The following is an 18,943-nucleotide window of genomic DNA, read 5'->3' on the forward strand; positions in this document are numbered from 1 at the left end:
GCTACAGATTTTAGTTAATTGATGGCTTTCATATGAACACATCAGATAGGAGAGTGCAGCACTAGTTTTAGGTAAACAGTGCTTTGACATTTTATAATGCACTGTTAATTCAGTCTGATTTTTGTTGTCTCATTTGCATGTTTTTGTTGAAAGTTAGCAATTGCTCTCATGTTCTATTCAATTCAGTTCATCACTACCATTAAGTAGCCAAGCCAAACCTTAAATTTGAAAAAAACAATTCATCAAACTGCACAGAGAAAACTGCCAGTTCCTTTTATTTACTTTTTGTTGCATAAGCACAAAAAAACTTGAGAATCTCGTCCAAGGTGTGAAGTAGGATTTCTGGTGGGATTTTGACAGATTTGCTAACGGGGCCATTAAATGAGGAGTTGCACCTGCTTAGGTCTTTACATGTCAAACTGTCATCTGTTTACAATGTGCAGAAAGAGTCTAATGAGAAATTAACAGTTGCCAGTGACTGATTTTCCTCCATGTGTCCCTGCGGGCCAACAGGTGCAGCAGCAGCAACAATGGAAACATAACAGAACAGCACTTTTCAGAGGGAAAAGGCTGCTCCGCATCAAAGCGCTGACGGGCGGACACACTCGTCTATACGCACTAACTCCTGCTCTGTGAGGCGCAGCCAAAGACATGAGAAGATTACAAGCTGTTAATAAGGTGGAACCAATCGGCCGAAGGTCTGCTTTTGTCCTTCCCAGCATGCTTTGTGGGCGCTTTCCTGGGATAGTGGGCATTTGGTGCTGATCATAGCGCGGCGGGGATAATGAAGGTGGGAGGGGTGTAAGGTTTCAGCCCTCGGGCCCTTTGTGAAAGAGAGCCTAAATGCTTGGCTCTCAATAGCTGCACACGCTCAGTTGGTCACGGTTGTTTAAATACAGATGGACATTTGCCACATTCATATTTCAGGGAGCTAAATGCTTCTTTGACACTTTCTATCAATGACTTTCTGCTCATTTCGTTGTGTTTAATACTTGTATTCCTGAAAGATCCAGATGTGATGTTTCTTTCAAATAAAAGCTTGAAAATCCTGACATCTTAAAAAGCTTTCTTCAGTTTTGACATTCATTTTTGGGGCCAAAAGTTCTTCAAATTTTCATCAAAAGTAACCCAAAATATGATCAAACCCAGAGATTGTCTATTGTTCTTGCAGGTGTTACACCCTGAAAAAAAAGCACCACATGGGATTTGTTGGGTTTCTGCTAAAAGGAAGTGTCAGTTAACCCGTCCCCCATGAAGCATCCTAAAAGCCCCGATCCTATTTAAGCGTGACAATGATGGATTCACAGACATCAAACTTCCACAGGAATCCCCCACCAAAGTCAAACACAGAGCTCCTTCTTCTTCTCCCAGAGTGATTTAAACCAGGAGTTAAAGTCTAAATGTTATGGGGGCGGGTCGGGATGTTTCTTTTTGGATTTTATTAGCGGTACAAGGCCAAGGGTGGGTTTTCAGAGGTTATCCCGGCTGTATGGAGGGCGGTGCAGTGAAACCAAAGTCACTGTTAAAGTGAAAGCTGATAGCAGTATGATGGATGAGGATACAAGTCCTAGAAATGAGACTTGTGAAGCCGTTTAGAGCGGGAGAAGAGGATCTGACATTGAATGTATCTCTGGAGGGACAACAACACAAAAAGAAAGAGGGTGAATATGTGGGATCTGTCTTTTGGATCAATGGGTAGAAGTTTATTTTAGAGACATTGCAGGATAAATTCAACAGTTTTTGGCGTGGGACGGTTCTGGTTTCTGTTTGTAGTACATTGGTACTCCAAAAAGTATTGACCAGCTTCCATCTGTGGTGATCAAAAATTTTAAGTTGGGCGACGAATCATCTATGACAGTGTGTTGTTAAAGGTAACAAGCATTAAGATTTCCTGACCTCCTGAAAATCATCAGAAATGATCAATCCAATCTAAAAAATGTTTTACAAATCTGCATCAAGATATTGTTCTTTCAAACTTAAAGGCCCTGTGAGGAGTTTTGAACTGGCTGAGAAACAGACTGAAAATGATACTGATGCCTCTTTATGACCTTCAATAGCAAACAAGTCCATCAGCAGCAACACTGACACCTTCTCTGTTGTCATTTGTAATGCCTGAAACCGCCCTGAGGGGTAGGTGTCAGACCAGATGATGGACATCTTGCTGCAGAAACAGCATTTATTTGACTGTTTTCATGGAAAATAATCACATTGCCTGATGAAGTTGACTGTCAAAAGACAACAGGATGAGGCTTTTGTTGAAAACCCTTCTTTTGCATGTATAGGACAAGAGATAAGAGGTATCACTTTGTCCACAGGGGGCGCCAGAATCAATACAAAAGAAAAGTTCCTCACAGCAGCTTTAAGATCTGTTATTTGCAACTAAATCACAAGAAAATGGGTTTCTTTTCCGGGCTCATACCACTGAAGTAAGCCAGCGTGAAGACTCTGTGTAACTTATTTACAGTGAAACTGAGACTCAACAGAAACAGAGGAACAGGGCCCTTGCACAGGATGTTATGAATGAAGTGATGATGGGCTTTAGTTTGCAGACATATCTGGAAAGGGGACCTGAGCTTTTCTTCTGATTCCAATGCACTTTCACTTTTGAACTTGCTATTTGGACTGTAAACAATGCAGCACACAAAAGGCTAAAAGTTATCAACCCCTTAACACTAGATACCCTAGAATGCCGAGAAAGTTGACCATCATTCCCAGAGGCATATATCATCTGCAGACAAGAGCTGATGGGTTCAGAGATTGCATCTTTGCCAACTTTAACTAACCTTTATTCTTTAATTTTAAGGGATAAATCTTGTTTCTTTGGCTGCTCTTTCAATGACCAGGCAATACCCTGGCTAAAAGTAGAGACAATTCATATGAAAGAAACAAAACAAGGTAAGGCAAGGTTTAACTGCAAGTCATTTCAGCCTTCAATGATATGGTAAACTAGCCACAAAATACTATCCTGAACAGGGACAATTGCATCCAAAATAGTAAACACAGATTATGCTGTGATAGATGATACATTTGGTTGATCATAGACACAAGAAATGTGGCACAAATCTGTGTCATTTCAGATGTTAAAGGGCCTCTACGGTAGTGTCTTGTTTCACAATGATTGATAAAGTGAGAGGTTCAGAGGTTTGTGGAGGTGTAAGTACTACAAAGGTTTAGTGCTGAGTTTTAATATGGATATTTCTCTTTGGCCATGCATCAAAAAGTGACATTTTCACATCACTGAATAAATACAAAAAATATCTTCTGTGTATGATAGTGAGTTTACTAAAATCTTGTTCCACTTTAAAAAACCCATGAAGTATAATTTCTTGTAGTTCTGTGTCCAAGCTATCATCTTACCTCAGATGGACCTTTATGTGTGGATACGGCCTGTTTATGGATGGTGGCCTCTTTTCCACACGTTGCATGCTTGGCCAGCTTAGAGGACACACCATGGCAGAACCAGGACACGCTGCAGGGACCACATCTCCCAGCTGACAGGGGGCAATAAGGAAACCACAAGGAAGAGATGAAAGGAACTGCTGGGGGAAAGGTGTTTGGTGCTCTCATCGCTCCTGCTTGCTACACACTGAATGAATGGACGGTTGTTGGATCAGTGGATAGGTATGGACTGCTTGATTTGTTCCAGTTTTGCTTTGTTAGACCTTAGATGACCACCCATCCATCCACTGAGCGTAAGACTTGTTGTCTCATTGATTAGGGAAGTTAAACCATGTCCTGTTGTCCTTCATTTCTAAGTCTATACAATTTCTATTTTTTTTTTTAAATGGTCAAACCTACTTATTTGTCACAGACCAATGTGTACCTTACTTGATTTATCACTTTTGGGAAGCTATGATGCCTGATAAAGAGTTATGACACCAAATATTTTATGGCAGCTTTTTGAAAGATTAAATCTTTAATGTGAATTAACACGAAACACAGACGTTTCCATAAATTTTCTTTTGACTGCTGCTTGGTTGCACAATAACAGCGTGCACCTACTGCTGCTACCAGAGTTTAAAAGGTTAACTCTTGGTGTTCATGGTGAGAAACCTCCTCTCTGTGCTTCTATGAATAGGAAACGTTATTTTACATTTGAGGACATTGTTCTGATTGCACAAAATCTTGCCACAGCAGGCTGGCAGATGGATGCAGTGCATGTAAGATGATTCTTTCAGGCGTTGATGGACACATCTGTCAGCCTACACCCTGTATCACACACACAAACACGCACACACGCAGTTAAACCAACCCCCCTTTGAGAGAGCCCAAAATCCCTCCGCTCTGCCTTACAACCTCCTCCTGCAGCTCATTCACCTCCCACTGTGCTCCTGCTCCTCACAGCCTCTCAGCACTCTAAAATCCTCTCTAAGACCTGAGAGATCATAGTGAAGCAGCCTCCACTCTCCCTTTCTATTCAGCCTGCACTCTGATTAAACTGCAGCAGGTTTATCACAGATGTTGTCAGAGCTCGCGACAGGCCTCCCACTGAGGACTGCTAACTACCTAGAGTGATGTAAGCAGCTGCTGACTCATTATTTTAATACATATCTCTTCATGAAATCGTTGCGTACAAACCTAGATAAAAACAACACAAATTTAGACTTCTTCTGTCCAGCTTGTGAGTCAGATGACGGCCGCTCTGAGTGTGGTGCTAATTTGATTTATGAAACAGGGACCCCTGGGGAAGCAACAACTCAGAGAGCAGACATATGTTGCGGAGCAACATGATAGCAGGCCTCAGTAACTTGACAAATTGGAGTTCTGGTTATTAAAACATCTAATGGTGGCGGGGCTGTTGTGGAGGTAGAAATAATCACTGAGACCAAAGTAATCATCTGGTTTGGAAGTTTTTGCCCAAGGCCTTCAGACAATAGAAAGTGAGAGGACGCCTGGTCAATAAAGATCTTTTTAGATTTTTACAGTTGAGAAATTATACTGACAAATTCATCAGCAAAGAAAGTTTGGAAAACTCTAGATCTGGGTCTAGTATATTAAGAATTTTCATTTCAGCTTACAAATCCAGGCCAAGTCTCAAAACTATCTCTAATCTATAAAAAGGCCTCAAGGAGTTAAGAGGAGTGAGTACATCCTACATAAAGGAGAAATGGGAACGTGAGGGTAACTTTGCAATCTCGATAAAGGAGTGGGAGGATTTAAATGCCAAGCAATGGAAGTCAACTAACTCCCTGTCATGGAGAGAGTACAATTGGAAGAACTTAGTTAGGTTAATTATAACACCTGTACAAAAACATTCAGAGGGGCAGACAGCATGCTGGAGAGGGTGTGGGATGCTGAGAGAAAACCACTATCATGTGTTTTGGGATTGTTCAGAGATTGAAAATTACTGGAAGTCAATCAGAGATAGCATGGAACAAGTTTTAAAAAACAAGATTGATTTATGTTTTCAAGTATTGTATCTGGGTAAGATACCACCTCAACTTCTCGGCTTTTCCAGAGTGTACATGTTTAGAGTAATGCTGGTGGCCAGCAAAAAAGCCATAACGAAAAAGTGGTTATGTCAGGATTCACCTGCATTAGTAGATTAGTTTAATGTGGTGCATGACATTTTTGTAATGGAAAAACGAACGTTTACTCTGAGGCTCAAGAGTGATGTTTTTGATAACTGTTGGAAAGGATGGACTGAGTTCATTAACCCCCATAGAACGGATTCCAGGTAAAGATCTACAGCTGTACTGTCACTCCCTTAGTTCACTGCTACACATGGACTGTTATGTTTCCTTTGTTTGTTGTATTTTTGTTTGTCCTCTTTGTTTTTTCTTCTCAAAGTGCTCAATTGAGAATGTGCTGTAGAAATCTATATTGAACTTAAATAAAAAGAAAGTGAGAGGACAGGCAGTATGTTGATATTGAAATGATACACAAATCAATTTTAATTTTTTAAAGACTATACTTTAGCACAGTAGTGGTTTTGGTAAAATACTGATGTCAGTCAAGGATGATTTTAGGCTCAATTTGTCACCCCAAAGTCATGGTAGTGAATGTTAACACAAGTGTACCCCGAGCCAAGTGGGATATTGAAAAAAGATCAGCTATTTAGTAGTTTTTCCACTACAAAACACAACACACACAAGGACAGCTAGCTGACAACATTGATCGTCCTCCATGTTTGCTTATCTTCCAAGTCACGTTTGATCACGTGTGACAGTGAAATCATTAATACAAACGGTAAGTGTGTGGTCTCCCTGTCTTACGGAGTAGTCTAGTGTGTGTGTTCAGAGGATTGTGGTGTTTAAATCAGTGTGAACTGTCCTAATGTGTGTGGTCCACCACAGTTTTTCAATCGGTTAAGTTTTCAAAGCCATCTAGTGTGTGGCCAGCCTAACGTAAACACAAGGCAAAAAGTGGCATAAGACTTTGTAAAACCCTGTTACATGGTGGCCCTTTGAAAAAATTAGAATACACTCTACGCAAAGGAGAACAAACAGGTCTTTCAAACATGTTATTGCTGAGAGACGGTCGTTCAGGCATCATAACTATGTGGGAAGGTTCAGATAAAGTTCCCATTTTGGTTACAATAGATACCTGTTTAGTAAAGTTACATGCTGCAATGACACATTCCAAACATGACACAAGTAGAGTCAACTCAAACTATCATGATGTCTTAGTCGGAGTTTGTTATCAGACTAAAACACTGAGGTGACTTTATCGATCTTTAAAGTCCAAGTAAGACTACGCCACCAGTTTCCATCATGACAGAAGACCAAGCTGACTTTCCCCTGACAGTGGCTCTCTGAATATTAGACTGTAACACAGCTCTACTATCATCACTCCTTTGTTTCATAGTGATCCCACAACAGCATATTGGTCTCCTAGTGTGTGATTTCACATTAAGCATGGGAGGTAGCCATACACAGCTCCTCAGCCAGCTTACAGAGTGCTGCTCTCATTTATGCACAGCAGTGAGATCGCTTGGTCCCACCATCCCGCCTCTGAGACATTCATACTGAAGGTGAGATGGTATAGAGGAATAAATATGGTGCCTTTAACTAGTAATATGAAAAGAGCTAGTGTTTCAATGATGGTATCACAAAATTTAGACCGACTACATGCTAGAACTACAAATTTTGTTTGACCGTGCATGATGTAATCAAAGGTCAAGACGCAATGCATGATTTCTTATTTTTCTTGCCTTAAATTCCCTCACAAGTGACTTTCCAACAAATATTGGCAAGAGATGCTAAATTTGTTCCAGTCAACCCAAGGAGCATCAGGGCCCTGACACAGCAGACCATCAGCCAATGTTGGGCGATGTGAAGTGCATGAATGTGGGTGGACGTGTCCCTAGTTTTTGCCGTTTTGTCCCCAACATTGGTCATCCCAGCTCTTCCATTGTCCTCACAACTCTCTTCATATCTCAACAGACTGAAGGACGACAGCAATGAGAACTAAATATTGTCATCAAATTTGATGCTTATGTTTATATGTTTCTCATATTGGGTGGCAGGTGTGCACAGCAGATCACCATCCTAAATGGTTTTTTCAGAGGCCCTCATCAAAGTGCTGTCCCCCAATCAGACAACTGGCCCCCAGCACACCCCTCGGAGACCTCTGTGTTCCTGCATCGGTTGATTCATGTCCCAGTCCTGCTCTCCTCAGATTCACTTTGATGTTTAATCCCATCCTGACTGTGTCCTCCTTCAGTCCACGGAGCCGCTCGGCCAGTCATGAATATCCAAAGGTCTGCTTACTTGACAGGATTATCCCTCTTTTCAAAGCCACTGGGGACGATTCTTCAGCCACAAAAAAACACACTCAATGGATCTTCTGCTCACTCGCTTTGTTTCTCCCACTTTCTTTTGCTCTCTCTCTTTCTCATTCCCTCCTGTCTTTGTCCCTCTGGGCTTTTTACTAAACACATTGATCCACCCGATCGAGGAGTTCATCTGCTGCTGTTCATGGATTACTGGACGGATGGACACACACACGCACGAGCATTGTTGAGTTAAGAAGTACTGAGCATTGAGGAAGTCCTGATGGATTTATAAATGCCTAAAACTCAGATTTTTGCCACCATGAGTATCCCTAATTCTGGTAGAAATGATCACTGTACCATAAGTCTGAGCACTCAAACCCATTACTGACCCATTAATCTGTAAACTTCTAAACTCACAAGCTCAATAGACTCAGAATTCTCTCACTGCACAAGGTTATAGTGGCATACCCTCACAAGTCTGCATTTTATCCACTCAGCTGTGGCTAAAAGAGCCCTTAACTAACACAGCCCAGTGTTTTTTTGCTCTTGGTCTTTTTGTGTTAAAGCTCCTGTGAGAAACTTTTGGTTTGTGTTTATTTTTACCCCACTGTGAACAAAGCTATAGGTCTTCTTTCTTTGCCAGCCTTGTCCTTTACATGTGAAAGTCATGTATTCTGATGATAAGTCTCATCCTGCTAATTTTGTTACCATCAAATGTATAAGCTGTTTCAGGAGCATGCTATAACTAACTTAGCCCTACATCTTCCTCTCTGTAGTGGTTCCAATCACTAAAAACTACCATAAAGAAATGATCAGTCTTGTCGCTTACTGTTTGCTTTTGTGGGTCGTGTAGAGCAGGGGTGTCCAAAGTACGGCCCGGGGGCCAATTGCGGCCCAAGGTCCATTTATTTATGGCCCCAAGCTTCCATATTAAAATGTGTTAATTATAGCATGAATCACATTCTGAATCATCTGTACATTTGTAGTTTCTTTCAAGCGCACACACAAAACTAAAGTTAATCCAGAAACATATCAAAAAGCTTCATATGGACTACTTGTATAAAGGGAAAGCTCTGAGAATTCTGCAAGTCGGCAATAAAGAAGAAATACAAGAACTCTTAAAGTTGACAGGTTTTTAAATTAATGTTTTTATCATGATGTGAAAATGTTCTTGATGAACACTAAAAGTTCAGAAGACACAAAAGAGGATACAAGACAAGATACAAATTATGAAATTGTGCAGAAAAGGCTAAATTTGGTGCATAAAACTAATTATTTTGTTTTTAAAATAATTTCTGCTGGTCAGAAAAGTCTTAAAAACAACATGAAAAAGAAGTGTGATGAAATCCAGATCATGATCCTGCCATAGAAAAATAATGATACAATATTTTTCTCACACTGCCTGAGCATTTTCCTCCAGAAGATAAAGTTTGCTAATGTATACATGGCTTGAGGAGAACTGAGGACTACCTAGTTACTGATTTATTGAGAAAAAAATTAAAATAATTGTTATCAAATGGAGACTTCATATATAACTTTTATGATCCCTAAGTCTCGGTAGGAGCCGCTGGCCCTGAGGCATTCTGACAAAATCAAAAGTGGCCCTCTTTGAAAAAAGTTTGGACAACACTGGTGTAGAGCTTGGTAGTAATTTCAGTCTTGTCACATAATGAGGTAAAACCTCCTCACAGGAGCTTTAAGTGCACATCAGATATCTAATGCCTGCAGTATCTCCAAATCAGTGAGTGTGCAGCCACAGTAAGCACACAGGCTGCTTATATTTTAAGTTTGGATGGATAAAATGGTCTTGCCATTTTTGGAACTATGCCAAAAGTGTGCTGTTAAAAAAAGGTAACAAAGATAACATGTTATCTTGCTTGTGATTCATTGCAAATAATAAATTAAGTATTTTTCCATCTAGCAACTTTGGCAAGAATTTAGAAAAGAAGTGTTATATCATCAAGCAAATCTGGGGCTACAGAGGGTTAGAAAAAATACTGGATGAAGTTGGAAAAAGCTAACATGGCTCTCAGACTCTGCAACAGCATAATATTGGTGTCTCTTGGGGCTTCATATTGCAATATGGCGTTGCTGAAGTGTTAGAGGCCCAGTGTGTAAGAAACCAGCTCCACTTAGACTCAGATATGCACACATGTAGCACTGTTTTGCCTTACTATCCCCAATGCGACACATCAGTAATGTCTTCCCCCATTAAGCCACTATCTCCAATGGCAGATCAGAGGTGGAATGACTGCGCCCAAACATTATGCTTGCATGTATTACATCATTGCAGATTAGGTGTAAAATGGCCTTAAAAATGGCTCTAACTGGCAATGTAAGGAGCCAACTGTAAAGTGCAAAAGTGGTTGTGTATTTCATTTCCACTACTTTATTATGCATCAGAGTTCAGACTGTAGTTTGAAGCTAGAAGAAGTTTGTAATCAGGAAGATGAGATACCCAGAGTCTGCAATGAATTTAGTTGCTTGTTCTATGAAGAACTGATGTGCAAAAACAACACATAGATGTGCATAAGGTTAATACAAAGGAGTACCTACCAGCTCAGCTGCTGTTAGAAAGTTTAAATCCTAAGTTATATGAGAGTTAGATTAATCTTATTGTCACACAATGAAGCAAAGAAGTAACCACAACTCTTCTTTGGTGCCAAAATAAAAACAGCTAAATCCCCATCTAGACCACCACTTGTTGCTTTTCTAATCCATACAGTCAATGTGTCTTTGTGTGTGTTAGAGTCCATCACAGTGCTTAATGGTGGTTAAGGATGAGCAGATGAGTCCGAGTAAACAACAGTCCCATGGGAAAGAGCGACCTCTGAGGTCTCATACTCACCTCAGAGCTCCGTCTATTCCCTTGTAAGTGTTAAATCCTGTCTTTGTCTGAGACAGCATCTCTGTTTGTTTATCTTCTCTCCCTTATTCATCCTTTTCTCCATCATAGACTGTTTCTCTTTCTGTTATTCCGCCACCTTTGATGCATCCCACCAATCTCTAATCCTTTCAGCTAACACAACACGATGCGTGGGGCTGAAAGAGCGTACATCTGTGCAGTGTTTTCACAAAGGTTTAAATCCAGTTACAACGGTGTAAGACCGATGCTCCCCTTCTGTCCAAAGTTATGAATATTTAAACTGTCACAGAATCAACCTCACACTCTCAGCATCAATGGATAAGTCAGCCTGCCACCAACAGTGGAGAAGGAGCTGTTTATTCAAATCCAGGCACAGGCATGTGAAGCCCAGCTGCTACTGGCCAGAGAGCTGGAACGATGCAGCTCTGTAAACTTTTTAGTCCCTAGATTTCAACATACTTTCAAGTTTCAATTAGCTTTATTGTCGTTTTAGCCACAGACAAGCAAACAGTGATGCTTCATAAAACAGCATCAGGGACTTCACCTATGAAAGACCTTTGATAGCATCTTAATGGGTGCAGACTTTCTTTGTGTTATGGGCCCATCCTGCTAAAGATTAAACTTATGTACAACTAAATCACAATGCTGCTCTGATTGAGGAAATGTTCTTTTAATCCGGAAGTGTAAGAGTCTGGTTTCAGCAAGACTAAAACACCAAATATTGTGTTTCATGTCCTGCTATTGACATGCAGTTTGAGTTTAAATCATGAACCACTTTGGTTATGGATAACAAATGAGTTTTGTTGAAATCTGAAAAAAGTAAACTTGCTAAATATTGAAGCAGAAGTGTTGTTTTATTCTTGCAAGAATGGTCTGAATAGTTCTGAAGTCAGTTATTGAAACTTTGGGATTCAATTCAGTTCAAATTCAAAGAGCTTAATGTATCTGTTAGGAGCTTTATTTCTGTAAAATGGGACTGTCAGCAATAGCAGGTAAACTGTGAATTGATAAAGGTCCAAAATGTGCATCATGTAATTTCATCAACCTGTTATTTTGTCCTTTTTGGCATGCCATAGTAAAGCTGCTGCCTCTTCCTGCTTCCTGCTGCTGCTGTGATTTAAAATAACACCACTGCATTTTTGAACGACACATTTAACTTTAAAAAAAACTCCCAGATGGCTCAGTTTGCAAGCCCGAAGTAATATGCACTTTATGTCAAACAGTATTAAAATTATCACCCAAATACTTTGAGCTTGAGCTAACACCTACAAGCTAGGCCATCAGGGGCAGCTAATCACACTGAAGTCAGCAGAGTACTAGTTTGGAGTGTGCAAATCGCCACAGATCCTCAGGTGAAGCTAAATTAAAGAAGTTAGCTACAGTGCTTGCTAATTGGGAGTCAATGTTGTGGAAACGCAGGTCTAAGGGATGTTCTCAGGCTGGCATGTGTTGCTTTACATTGTTAATATGGACTTAAAAACTATTTCCCAATGCAAATTAATGGAATGTTAAAGATGCTATTAAAATGCATCATGGTCTTTTCAAGCATAAATGAAGGTTTTGAATTGAGTTGAATTGAAAATGTGATTAATCGCGATCAACTTAAAAAGGCCCCATTAATGACAGCCCCAGTGTAAAAGTTCCAGAGCAAACACAACACAAAGCCAGCATGCAGACCCATAACAAGATACAGACAACATACAACTTTGAAAAACTGTTCAAAATATCACCAGTGTGAACAGGTTAGACTGAAAATGTCCATGTAAAAATAAATAATAGCATCAGAGGTACAGGAGTCTATTAAAAGTGGGCACAAAGCTGGACATGGCATGCTTCGTCTTGAAGGAGAGGTCTGTATCTGTGTCCTGAGGGGACAGTAAATGGCTGTAGTGGTTTTATGGAGTGTGTGAGGTGTCAGAGATTTTCTGTAGTCCTTTACTTTTAGTTCTAAGAGGTGTGATTTTTTTTTCTACTGCTGAAACATCATCACCTTTATGGATCTCTTCCTAATTTAGCCCCCTCTCATGTTTCTAATCAACTTTAAATGCACCCTCTTGCACCATCTGTAGCTGTCATTGGATGCAGATTGTTGTATAATCATGATGAGGAAAGCTTTGGATGTACTGCCTCTACATGTCAAAGTTATTAAAAGTAGGGTATATCAGTGCTGGTAAGTTTAGGTAAGGTAATGCACATGTTTTTGTTTGGTTGCTCTTCAGAGATGTCACCAAACACTGCACTGTCTCAATCTGCAGGAGGACGAGAAGTCAGAGAGAACACAGTTAAATATGTTTCTTGAAGTGAACACTGTGATGAAATATCTGACAGTAACAGTCTGGAAACACCAAATTTAACGCATCAATGGGAGACAATGTAGCTTTTAAAGACTGCTTTTCTTAACTCCTGACTGTACACAGACTATGTTTTGTGGTATTGCACCAAATGACCTCTTCCTCTCTGAAACGTCCTACAAACCGATGAAGGACTTTGAATAATTCAATTCCACTAATGAGAAGAATAAACAAATGCGTGCATGAATATTCAGAGATTTAGTTCATATCGTTCCAGCTTCAAAAGCCTTTGGAAAACATTGCAACAGCATGCACAATCTGCTGTGCAGCTGCTGCCTTTTCCTAAAGTGTACCGGCTTTTACTTATCACTGACTCATTCAGCCTGCAGAGCGTTTAATGCGGCTGTTTGAGTGCATATTTCTGAATGCACTGACCACTTCTGCGGCAGCCTGCTTGCCATACAGGTAAGACAAGGAATCAGTCTCAGGGATGTTTGATTTCTTGAAGACATTGCAACAGATTAATTCTACAAAACAGGATTCCAGGTGATGTACAGGTACCAGTTAAAGTCATCACTGTTTGGAAAGAGTGTTGAAATGAAGCTGATTTCAAACCAGCAGCCATAAAGGATCACAAACAACTACTCTGTGATCTGAATATCATCCAGCAGCTGTGAACAAATGTGCTCCCTCCTAAGAGCATACACCCTATATCATAATAGATTAAGACTATATGTACAAAATATGCTTTTTTCTATCTTTCTAAAAACTCCCTAAACTCCAAATCATGCCTTGTTTTTCTTTGAGAAATCCCTGTTCAGATTAGATCAATATCATGCTGTTTAGTAGGACCACATTCAAAATGCCTGGAGGCCCATTTCTTAACAAAATTAAATTTCTACAGTGCTTTGTGCACACTTTAAGGTGGTATTTCTATAAGGTCAATTTCACTTTACTTACAAAGCTCAGAATAAAAAATGGCTCATTTGAGAAAACTGAAAGCTTTTTCCTATATTGGGAAATAAACTTCTGGAGTAGGCAGCTTAATGAAGGCCCAGATTTTCCCTCTGGTGAATATGAGACAGCTCTCTCCACATATATTGCTTGAATAGACATTTTTTGCCTTTACAATTTAGTGAGTCTGATTTCAGGTGAATTTATCACATTAAATGTGTATCTTGAATGTGTACAAAAGTGTATTTTTATAGTGTAATCCAGCCTTTAAAATGTGTGCGTGTGTTTGTTCAGTGTAGTGATTTTTGTTTCTGTAACACTGAGGGTGTTCTGGAGTCTGTTGTATTAATGCAGCACAAAAAAACACATCACCAAAGACTTCATATTTTCAATTAATCATCTTTATTTTACATTTTAAATCCCAACATAATCAGAGGTTCGTCTGAAATCCCCCTCCAAAATAAGTAAATAAATATTTCATTTTTTTGTCATTAAAAAAATAAAGAAGTGGTCATCGTTTGCAGAGATCGACAGCCTACTGAGGAGAAAACAAGAGGAGAGAAGCTTTGAATGAGACTGATAGAATAAAGCAGGTGCAACATGTGAGGGGTGGGGGAGTCTTCCCACACATTAACAAGACTCTAATATATAATATCTCCAACTATTTTAACTGAAGAGTCCATCTATATATTTACACTCTACATTTGTGGTTTGATTTGGGACCTGTGTTCCCCCTGCAGCCCCACAGAAGAAACTCATCTCTGGTTATTTAATGTGATCTTCAAATAACAGACTCAAAGGCCCGGGCCTTTGAAGAATTCCAGTAAAAGCTGAATTCATGTTGTGCTTTAGGAGCTTGTTGAGAAAACACCTGTTACAGTTGAGGTTAATAACCATAAAACACTAAAGTTAGTTGAAAAACAGCAAAAGTCCCAGAGAGGAGAATGAATGCATTGGTCTTTACTGGCTCCATGGACGCAACAAAGATAAATAAAAGTCGTAATAATGTGGGGAGAGAGTCTGTAACAACCCCAAAAGTTCGTCTCCGTTTACTTTGGAGTCACTTGGAGTCGCTGGTCAGCCTCGGCATGGCGACGGCGCTCATGCTGGAGACATGCGGAGGCGGGACTTGGCACATGCTGCACGGACACGGCATCCCGGTGCCGACGCCCCAATGCTGGAAGCTACTGCCCAGCGGCCCTGCACCGGCAGTGGGGGCTTTGAGGAGTCCGTGATGGGGTCTAACCGAGGTGACAGCTGCGAGGCCGGGCGCGGACAGAGATGCGGAGGAGACAGCTGGCGGGAGAAGCGGGTGATGCACAGCTGGGTGCGGAGCGTGAGAAGCGACAGGATGTCCCGGCACGGGTCCAGCGTGCGTCATAGTCGCACACGCTGAGGGGTGGAAGCCGCCGTGATGTCCGCTGCTGCCGTAGATCTCGCTCACCAGCCGCTTCATCTCCTCCAGAGAGTTGCTCAGCATTAGGATGTAGTTTCTCGCCAGAAGCAGGGTGGCGATTTTGGAGAGTTTACGCACAGACGGACCGTGCGCGTATGGCATGACTTCCCGGAGCCCGTCCATGGCCACGTTCAGGTCGTGCATTCTTTTCCTCTCGCGACTGTTGATCTTGAGGCGGATGGTCTGCAGCTCGTTCTCTGACAAGAGTTTACGGTCTTTCTTGGCGAGCCTGAGTAGAGTCTCCTCGTCGGAGGAGGAGAGGCCGCGCAGGCAAGGGATGTCTGACGGAGAGTCGCTCTGTGTGGAGGACACAGCGCCGGAGAAACCGTGCACGGACTTCTTTAGAGTGGCCAGGAAGATGTCGTCAACTTCGGGGGAGGACGGTCTGCTCGACACGCGGCTGGTATCTGAGTCCATGTTCCTGGTCCAGCACAGTGCTGTCATGAGAAAAAACTTGAGTTAATTTACTGAACCCAAGAATCCAAATCTAATGCACCAACACAACGACAATGTGCACTTCATAATTTAGCAGATTAAAAAATATTGCTGTTAACAGTTTGATTAATAATCTGCAAAAGTTTTGCATCAGTAAAAACTAAATAGACTTTGCATGAATGCTGTGGAATATAAAATGTGAAACACAGAAACACTGCATGAGGAAACCTAATTTTTCTGCAATGTTGCTTTGTCCTTTTTTTGTTATTCCACCTTAAGTTAAATTGTAAAAGATACACCTTATTGCCCTCTCAGTGTTATTAAAGCGGAAGGAAAACATGAATAAAACCTGTTTGAATTATTCTAACTGTCGATCAGAATATCACAGATCAAACTGAGGAATAATCAATGAACTTACCAAGAGAAGTTTCGAGCGCGATGGTGAGAAAAGCTAAATGTCAAATCCACTTGTTACTCCGGATCGTGTCTGACAGTGCATTTGGCACGCCTGCGTGAAGCTGCGGGCTTTATAGCGGGCTAGAGCGCACAGAGGCCGGGTCACCAGGACAACGCCGTGTCCGTCCCGTCTGCCTCCCTGCGACCAATCAGCTCCACGCAGGGAGGGAGGAGGAGGGAGGGAAAAATGGGGAGGAGAGGGGGTGTCAGAGGGCCCTCCAGCCTGATGTAATTACCAACACACAGCATTAAGTGAAATCAGACACACTCCCTGCTACATATGGCCCCTTCTTGTGGAAATGCTGGCCCGCATGTGGATGGATTTTATTATAATAACACACAAATTATATAGCTCACAGTAAATCGCTTCTTTATTCAACCGTCTTTTCTTTATGTAAATACGGTTCCAGACAAAGTAGTCCTGATACACTTAATCAGACCTCATTTCACAATTTTGATAAGTTATTTCGTTTTGTGCTGAAAATGAAGCATAATTTTAAAATGAAAATAAACATTTTTTTAATTGTAATATTAATTTTTTCAATTTAATTGAAACTATTTTCCTCCTCTCTTCTGATCATAATTCCCCCCTCATCCCTCTTTTTTTATTTTTGTTATGAACCCTCCGTGTGTTGGCCTATCGGACCATAAAATGAGCCTCATATGAACAATAATAACGGGTCGAAACCTAATAAGCAGCACAATATGTTTCCAGCTCGCAGTTTTGGTGTTAATTCGCAGTTTTCCGTTTGTACCCGCTGTCGACCAGCAGCTGCTGTTAAAGCGCATCTAAAACGTTAATTAATGAAGTGTGCAAAATTGTTTTTAACGGTTATGATCCGCAACATTTCAATTAGTGCCTCGTGAGCGATAGCAGTGCGGCCGGCCTGCCTGCCTGCCGCTCGCGCTCAGACGGCCTCTGGCTGACAGAAGGGCTCGCGCCGGTGATTTGCTCCCGGTCCTAACTGAGGCTGACAGCTGCTTTGTTCTCCAATACGACAAGTTGGATTGTGCAGTCAGACGCAGTCAAAGGTAATTGCCTCAACAAGTTATCACAAGATTGTGTTGAAATGTCGTCCTTGTGAGCATATTGCAAAAACAGATTTTCAAAAAACATATTTCTTTTTGATATAGTTTCCTAATAAAGTTACATTTTCAAGATACCTCTGATTAGTAAAGTCATTTTGACTTAGTCAAAGCCACCTAACCTCAGTTGATTGATCATACCAAAAGCTAGTATTAGAAAATATATGTTTTTTGAAACATTTTTTTAATTTTTCAAGTGAGTTAACTGTTTTTGCAAATTAACTCTTCAATTTATTCACTCAATTAAATTTGCTAGGTAACAGAGTTAAATTGATATATTACTGGCAGGCCTAGTTCTCTGTAAAGGGGGTGATGTAAAATAAAAGCCAAATGTATGATTTAATTATTTTTTTATTGACCTATCAAGGACTGAAGATTAAAAAAAATCACATTAAATATGGCATATTTACATAATGGACCCCAGAGCTTGGGTCAAGTAGTGCTTTGTCTCCACAAATAAAATCACTATTAAGAAATTAGCACAAATACATTTGAGATTAAAACGATAAAACAAGATGTAGACTAACAAGTTGATTTTTTTTAAAGTGAGCACTGACTTTTTTATTTCTATCTTACATACATTATTGCTTATCTATTGTGGAAAGTGTCTTAGAGGAAGTTTTAAAGTGCTTTTGTAAATAAAATGTATTATTATTAGGCTATTTCTTCCCCTTTTTAAAATATATTAATACAAAATTTTAAAAAAAATCAGTGTTGAGGAGTGTTGTTTAGGCTTTATATTTATTTTGGATAATTTATGGGGTCAATAAGTTCAGCTCCTTCAGGGGATGAACACTTTATACCGTTGCCATAGTTACACGCAGTCCACTAACTCGCGCACTGATTCCGAACGTGATTTCACCAAATCACGTTTGAGAGTTCGATACTATCGGTCACTTTCCAGCCAATCAGAGACGAGTATTTTCCCTCACCGTTCCCGTCAGTCAGGTGTCACACCGGTTCGTCACTAAATCAAGGCCGTTCCCGACAGACACACACACACACACAGACACACACACACTCTTGTTTTCTCCCGCCTGTGTCCGTTGCCTGCGCGTGTTTACTCCCGTTAAAGAAGATTATGCAAATGAAGGCGGGTAAAGTGGCATTTTAAATCAGGAGGTTTGTATCTGTGCCACCGTTTGCTTCATTACACATTCCCACAGTCTCACTAAGGCACTGGATTCAGACGAGGCTGGCTTTCCTCTATACTGGGGTGTCTGCACATTATCACTATTGTTTTAGTCAAGTCTTATTATTATTACTTACTCATAATTAGCTTCCTGAACTTACAGCAACTATTATGATACTTTTGGGCAAGATATTTTGCCTAGAATAACTGGGTCTTTGAACATTTAGTAGCTCATAAATATTAAGCCTATCAAAATAAGTCTTCTCAACTCATACTATCACATTTTTTATTGCAGGTATGTCAAGTTTTAGAAGATATAAATTGTCCTTTTTCTTTAAAAGCATGGAATAAACTGAGTGGAGACTGCAAAGTGATGTCAAACTTTCATTATGAATGCCTTCTTATAAAATAAAAAAATCAGAGCCAATATGTTTTCCATAAGCTTCAGAAACCCATTGGGATTATTTATAGGAAAAAAATATATTGATAATCATAAAAGACAAAAATAGATTGAAAGCAGCAGTGACTCACTACAGAGTATTGGTTTGTG

The 18,943-nt window shown here is 40.4% G+C and overlaps 2 protein-coding genes across 4 annotated transcripts in view; both read right to left on the minus strand.

The window, feature by feature from the left end:
• The window catches only part of ankrd50l (ankyrin repeat domain 50-like), a 144,627-nt gene that overhangs the window by 94,414 nt on the left and 31,270 nt on the right, over positions 1-18,943 (minus strand). For 2 of the 3 annotated variants that reach the window (XM_034693386.1, XM_034693387.1), the window contains one exon: positions 3,358-3,491. The exons of the other annotated variant lie outside the window; for it this stretch is intronic. The gene's annotated coding sequence lies outside the window, so the exon portion shown is untranslated. The remainder of the gene's footprint in view (positions 1-3,357; positions 3,492-18,943) is intronic. 3 annotated transcript variants of the gene reach the window in all.
• olig2 (oligodendrocyte lineage transcription factor 2) lies at positions 14,212-17,254 on the minus strand. Its single transcript, XM_034693393.1, has 2 exons — positions 16,138-17,254; positions 14,212-15,721 (listed from the first exon to the last, which is right to left on the minus strand). The coding sequence occupies exon 2, from the start codon at positions 15,699-15,701 to the stop codon at positions 14,889-14,891; it is 813 nt and encodes a 270-aa protein (XP_034549284.1). The 5' UTR covers positions 15,702-15,721; positions 16,138-17,254; the 3' UTR covers positions 14,212-14,888.

Source organism: Notolabrus celidotus, chromosome 10 (genome assembly GCF_009762535.1).
Source record: "Notolabrus celidotus isolate fNotCel1 chromosome 10, fNotCel1.pri, whole genome shotgun sequence".
In the NCBI taxonomy this organism is placed as follows: Eukaryota; Metazoa; Chordata; class Actinopteri; order Labriformes; family Labridae; genus Notolabrus; species Notolabrus celidotus.

What these genes read in the sequence shown, in the direction of transcription:
- olig2 (XM_034693393.1), bottom strand. Translation starts at nt 15,701, where the DNA reads ATGGACTCAGATACCAGCCGCGTGTCGAGCAGACCGTCCTCCCCCGAA.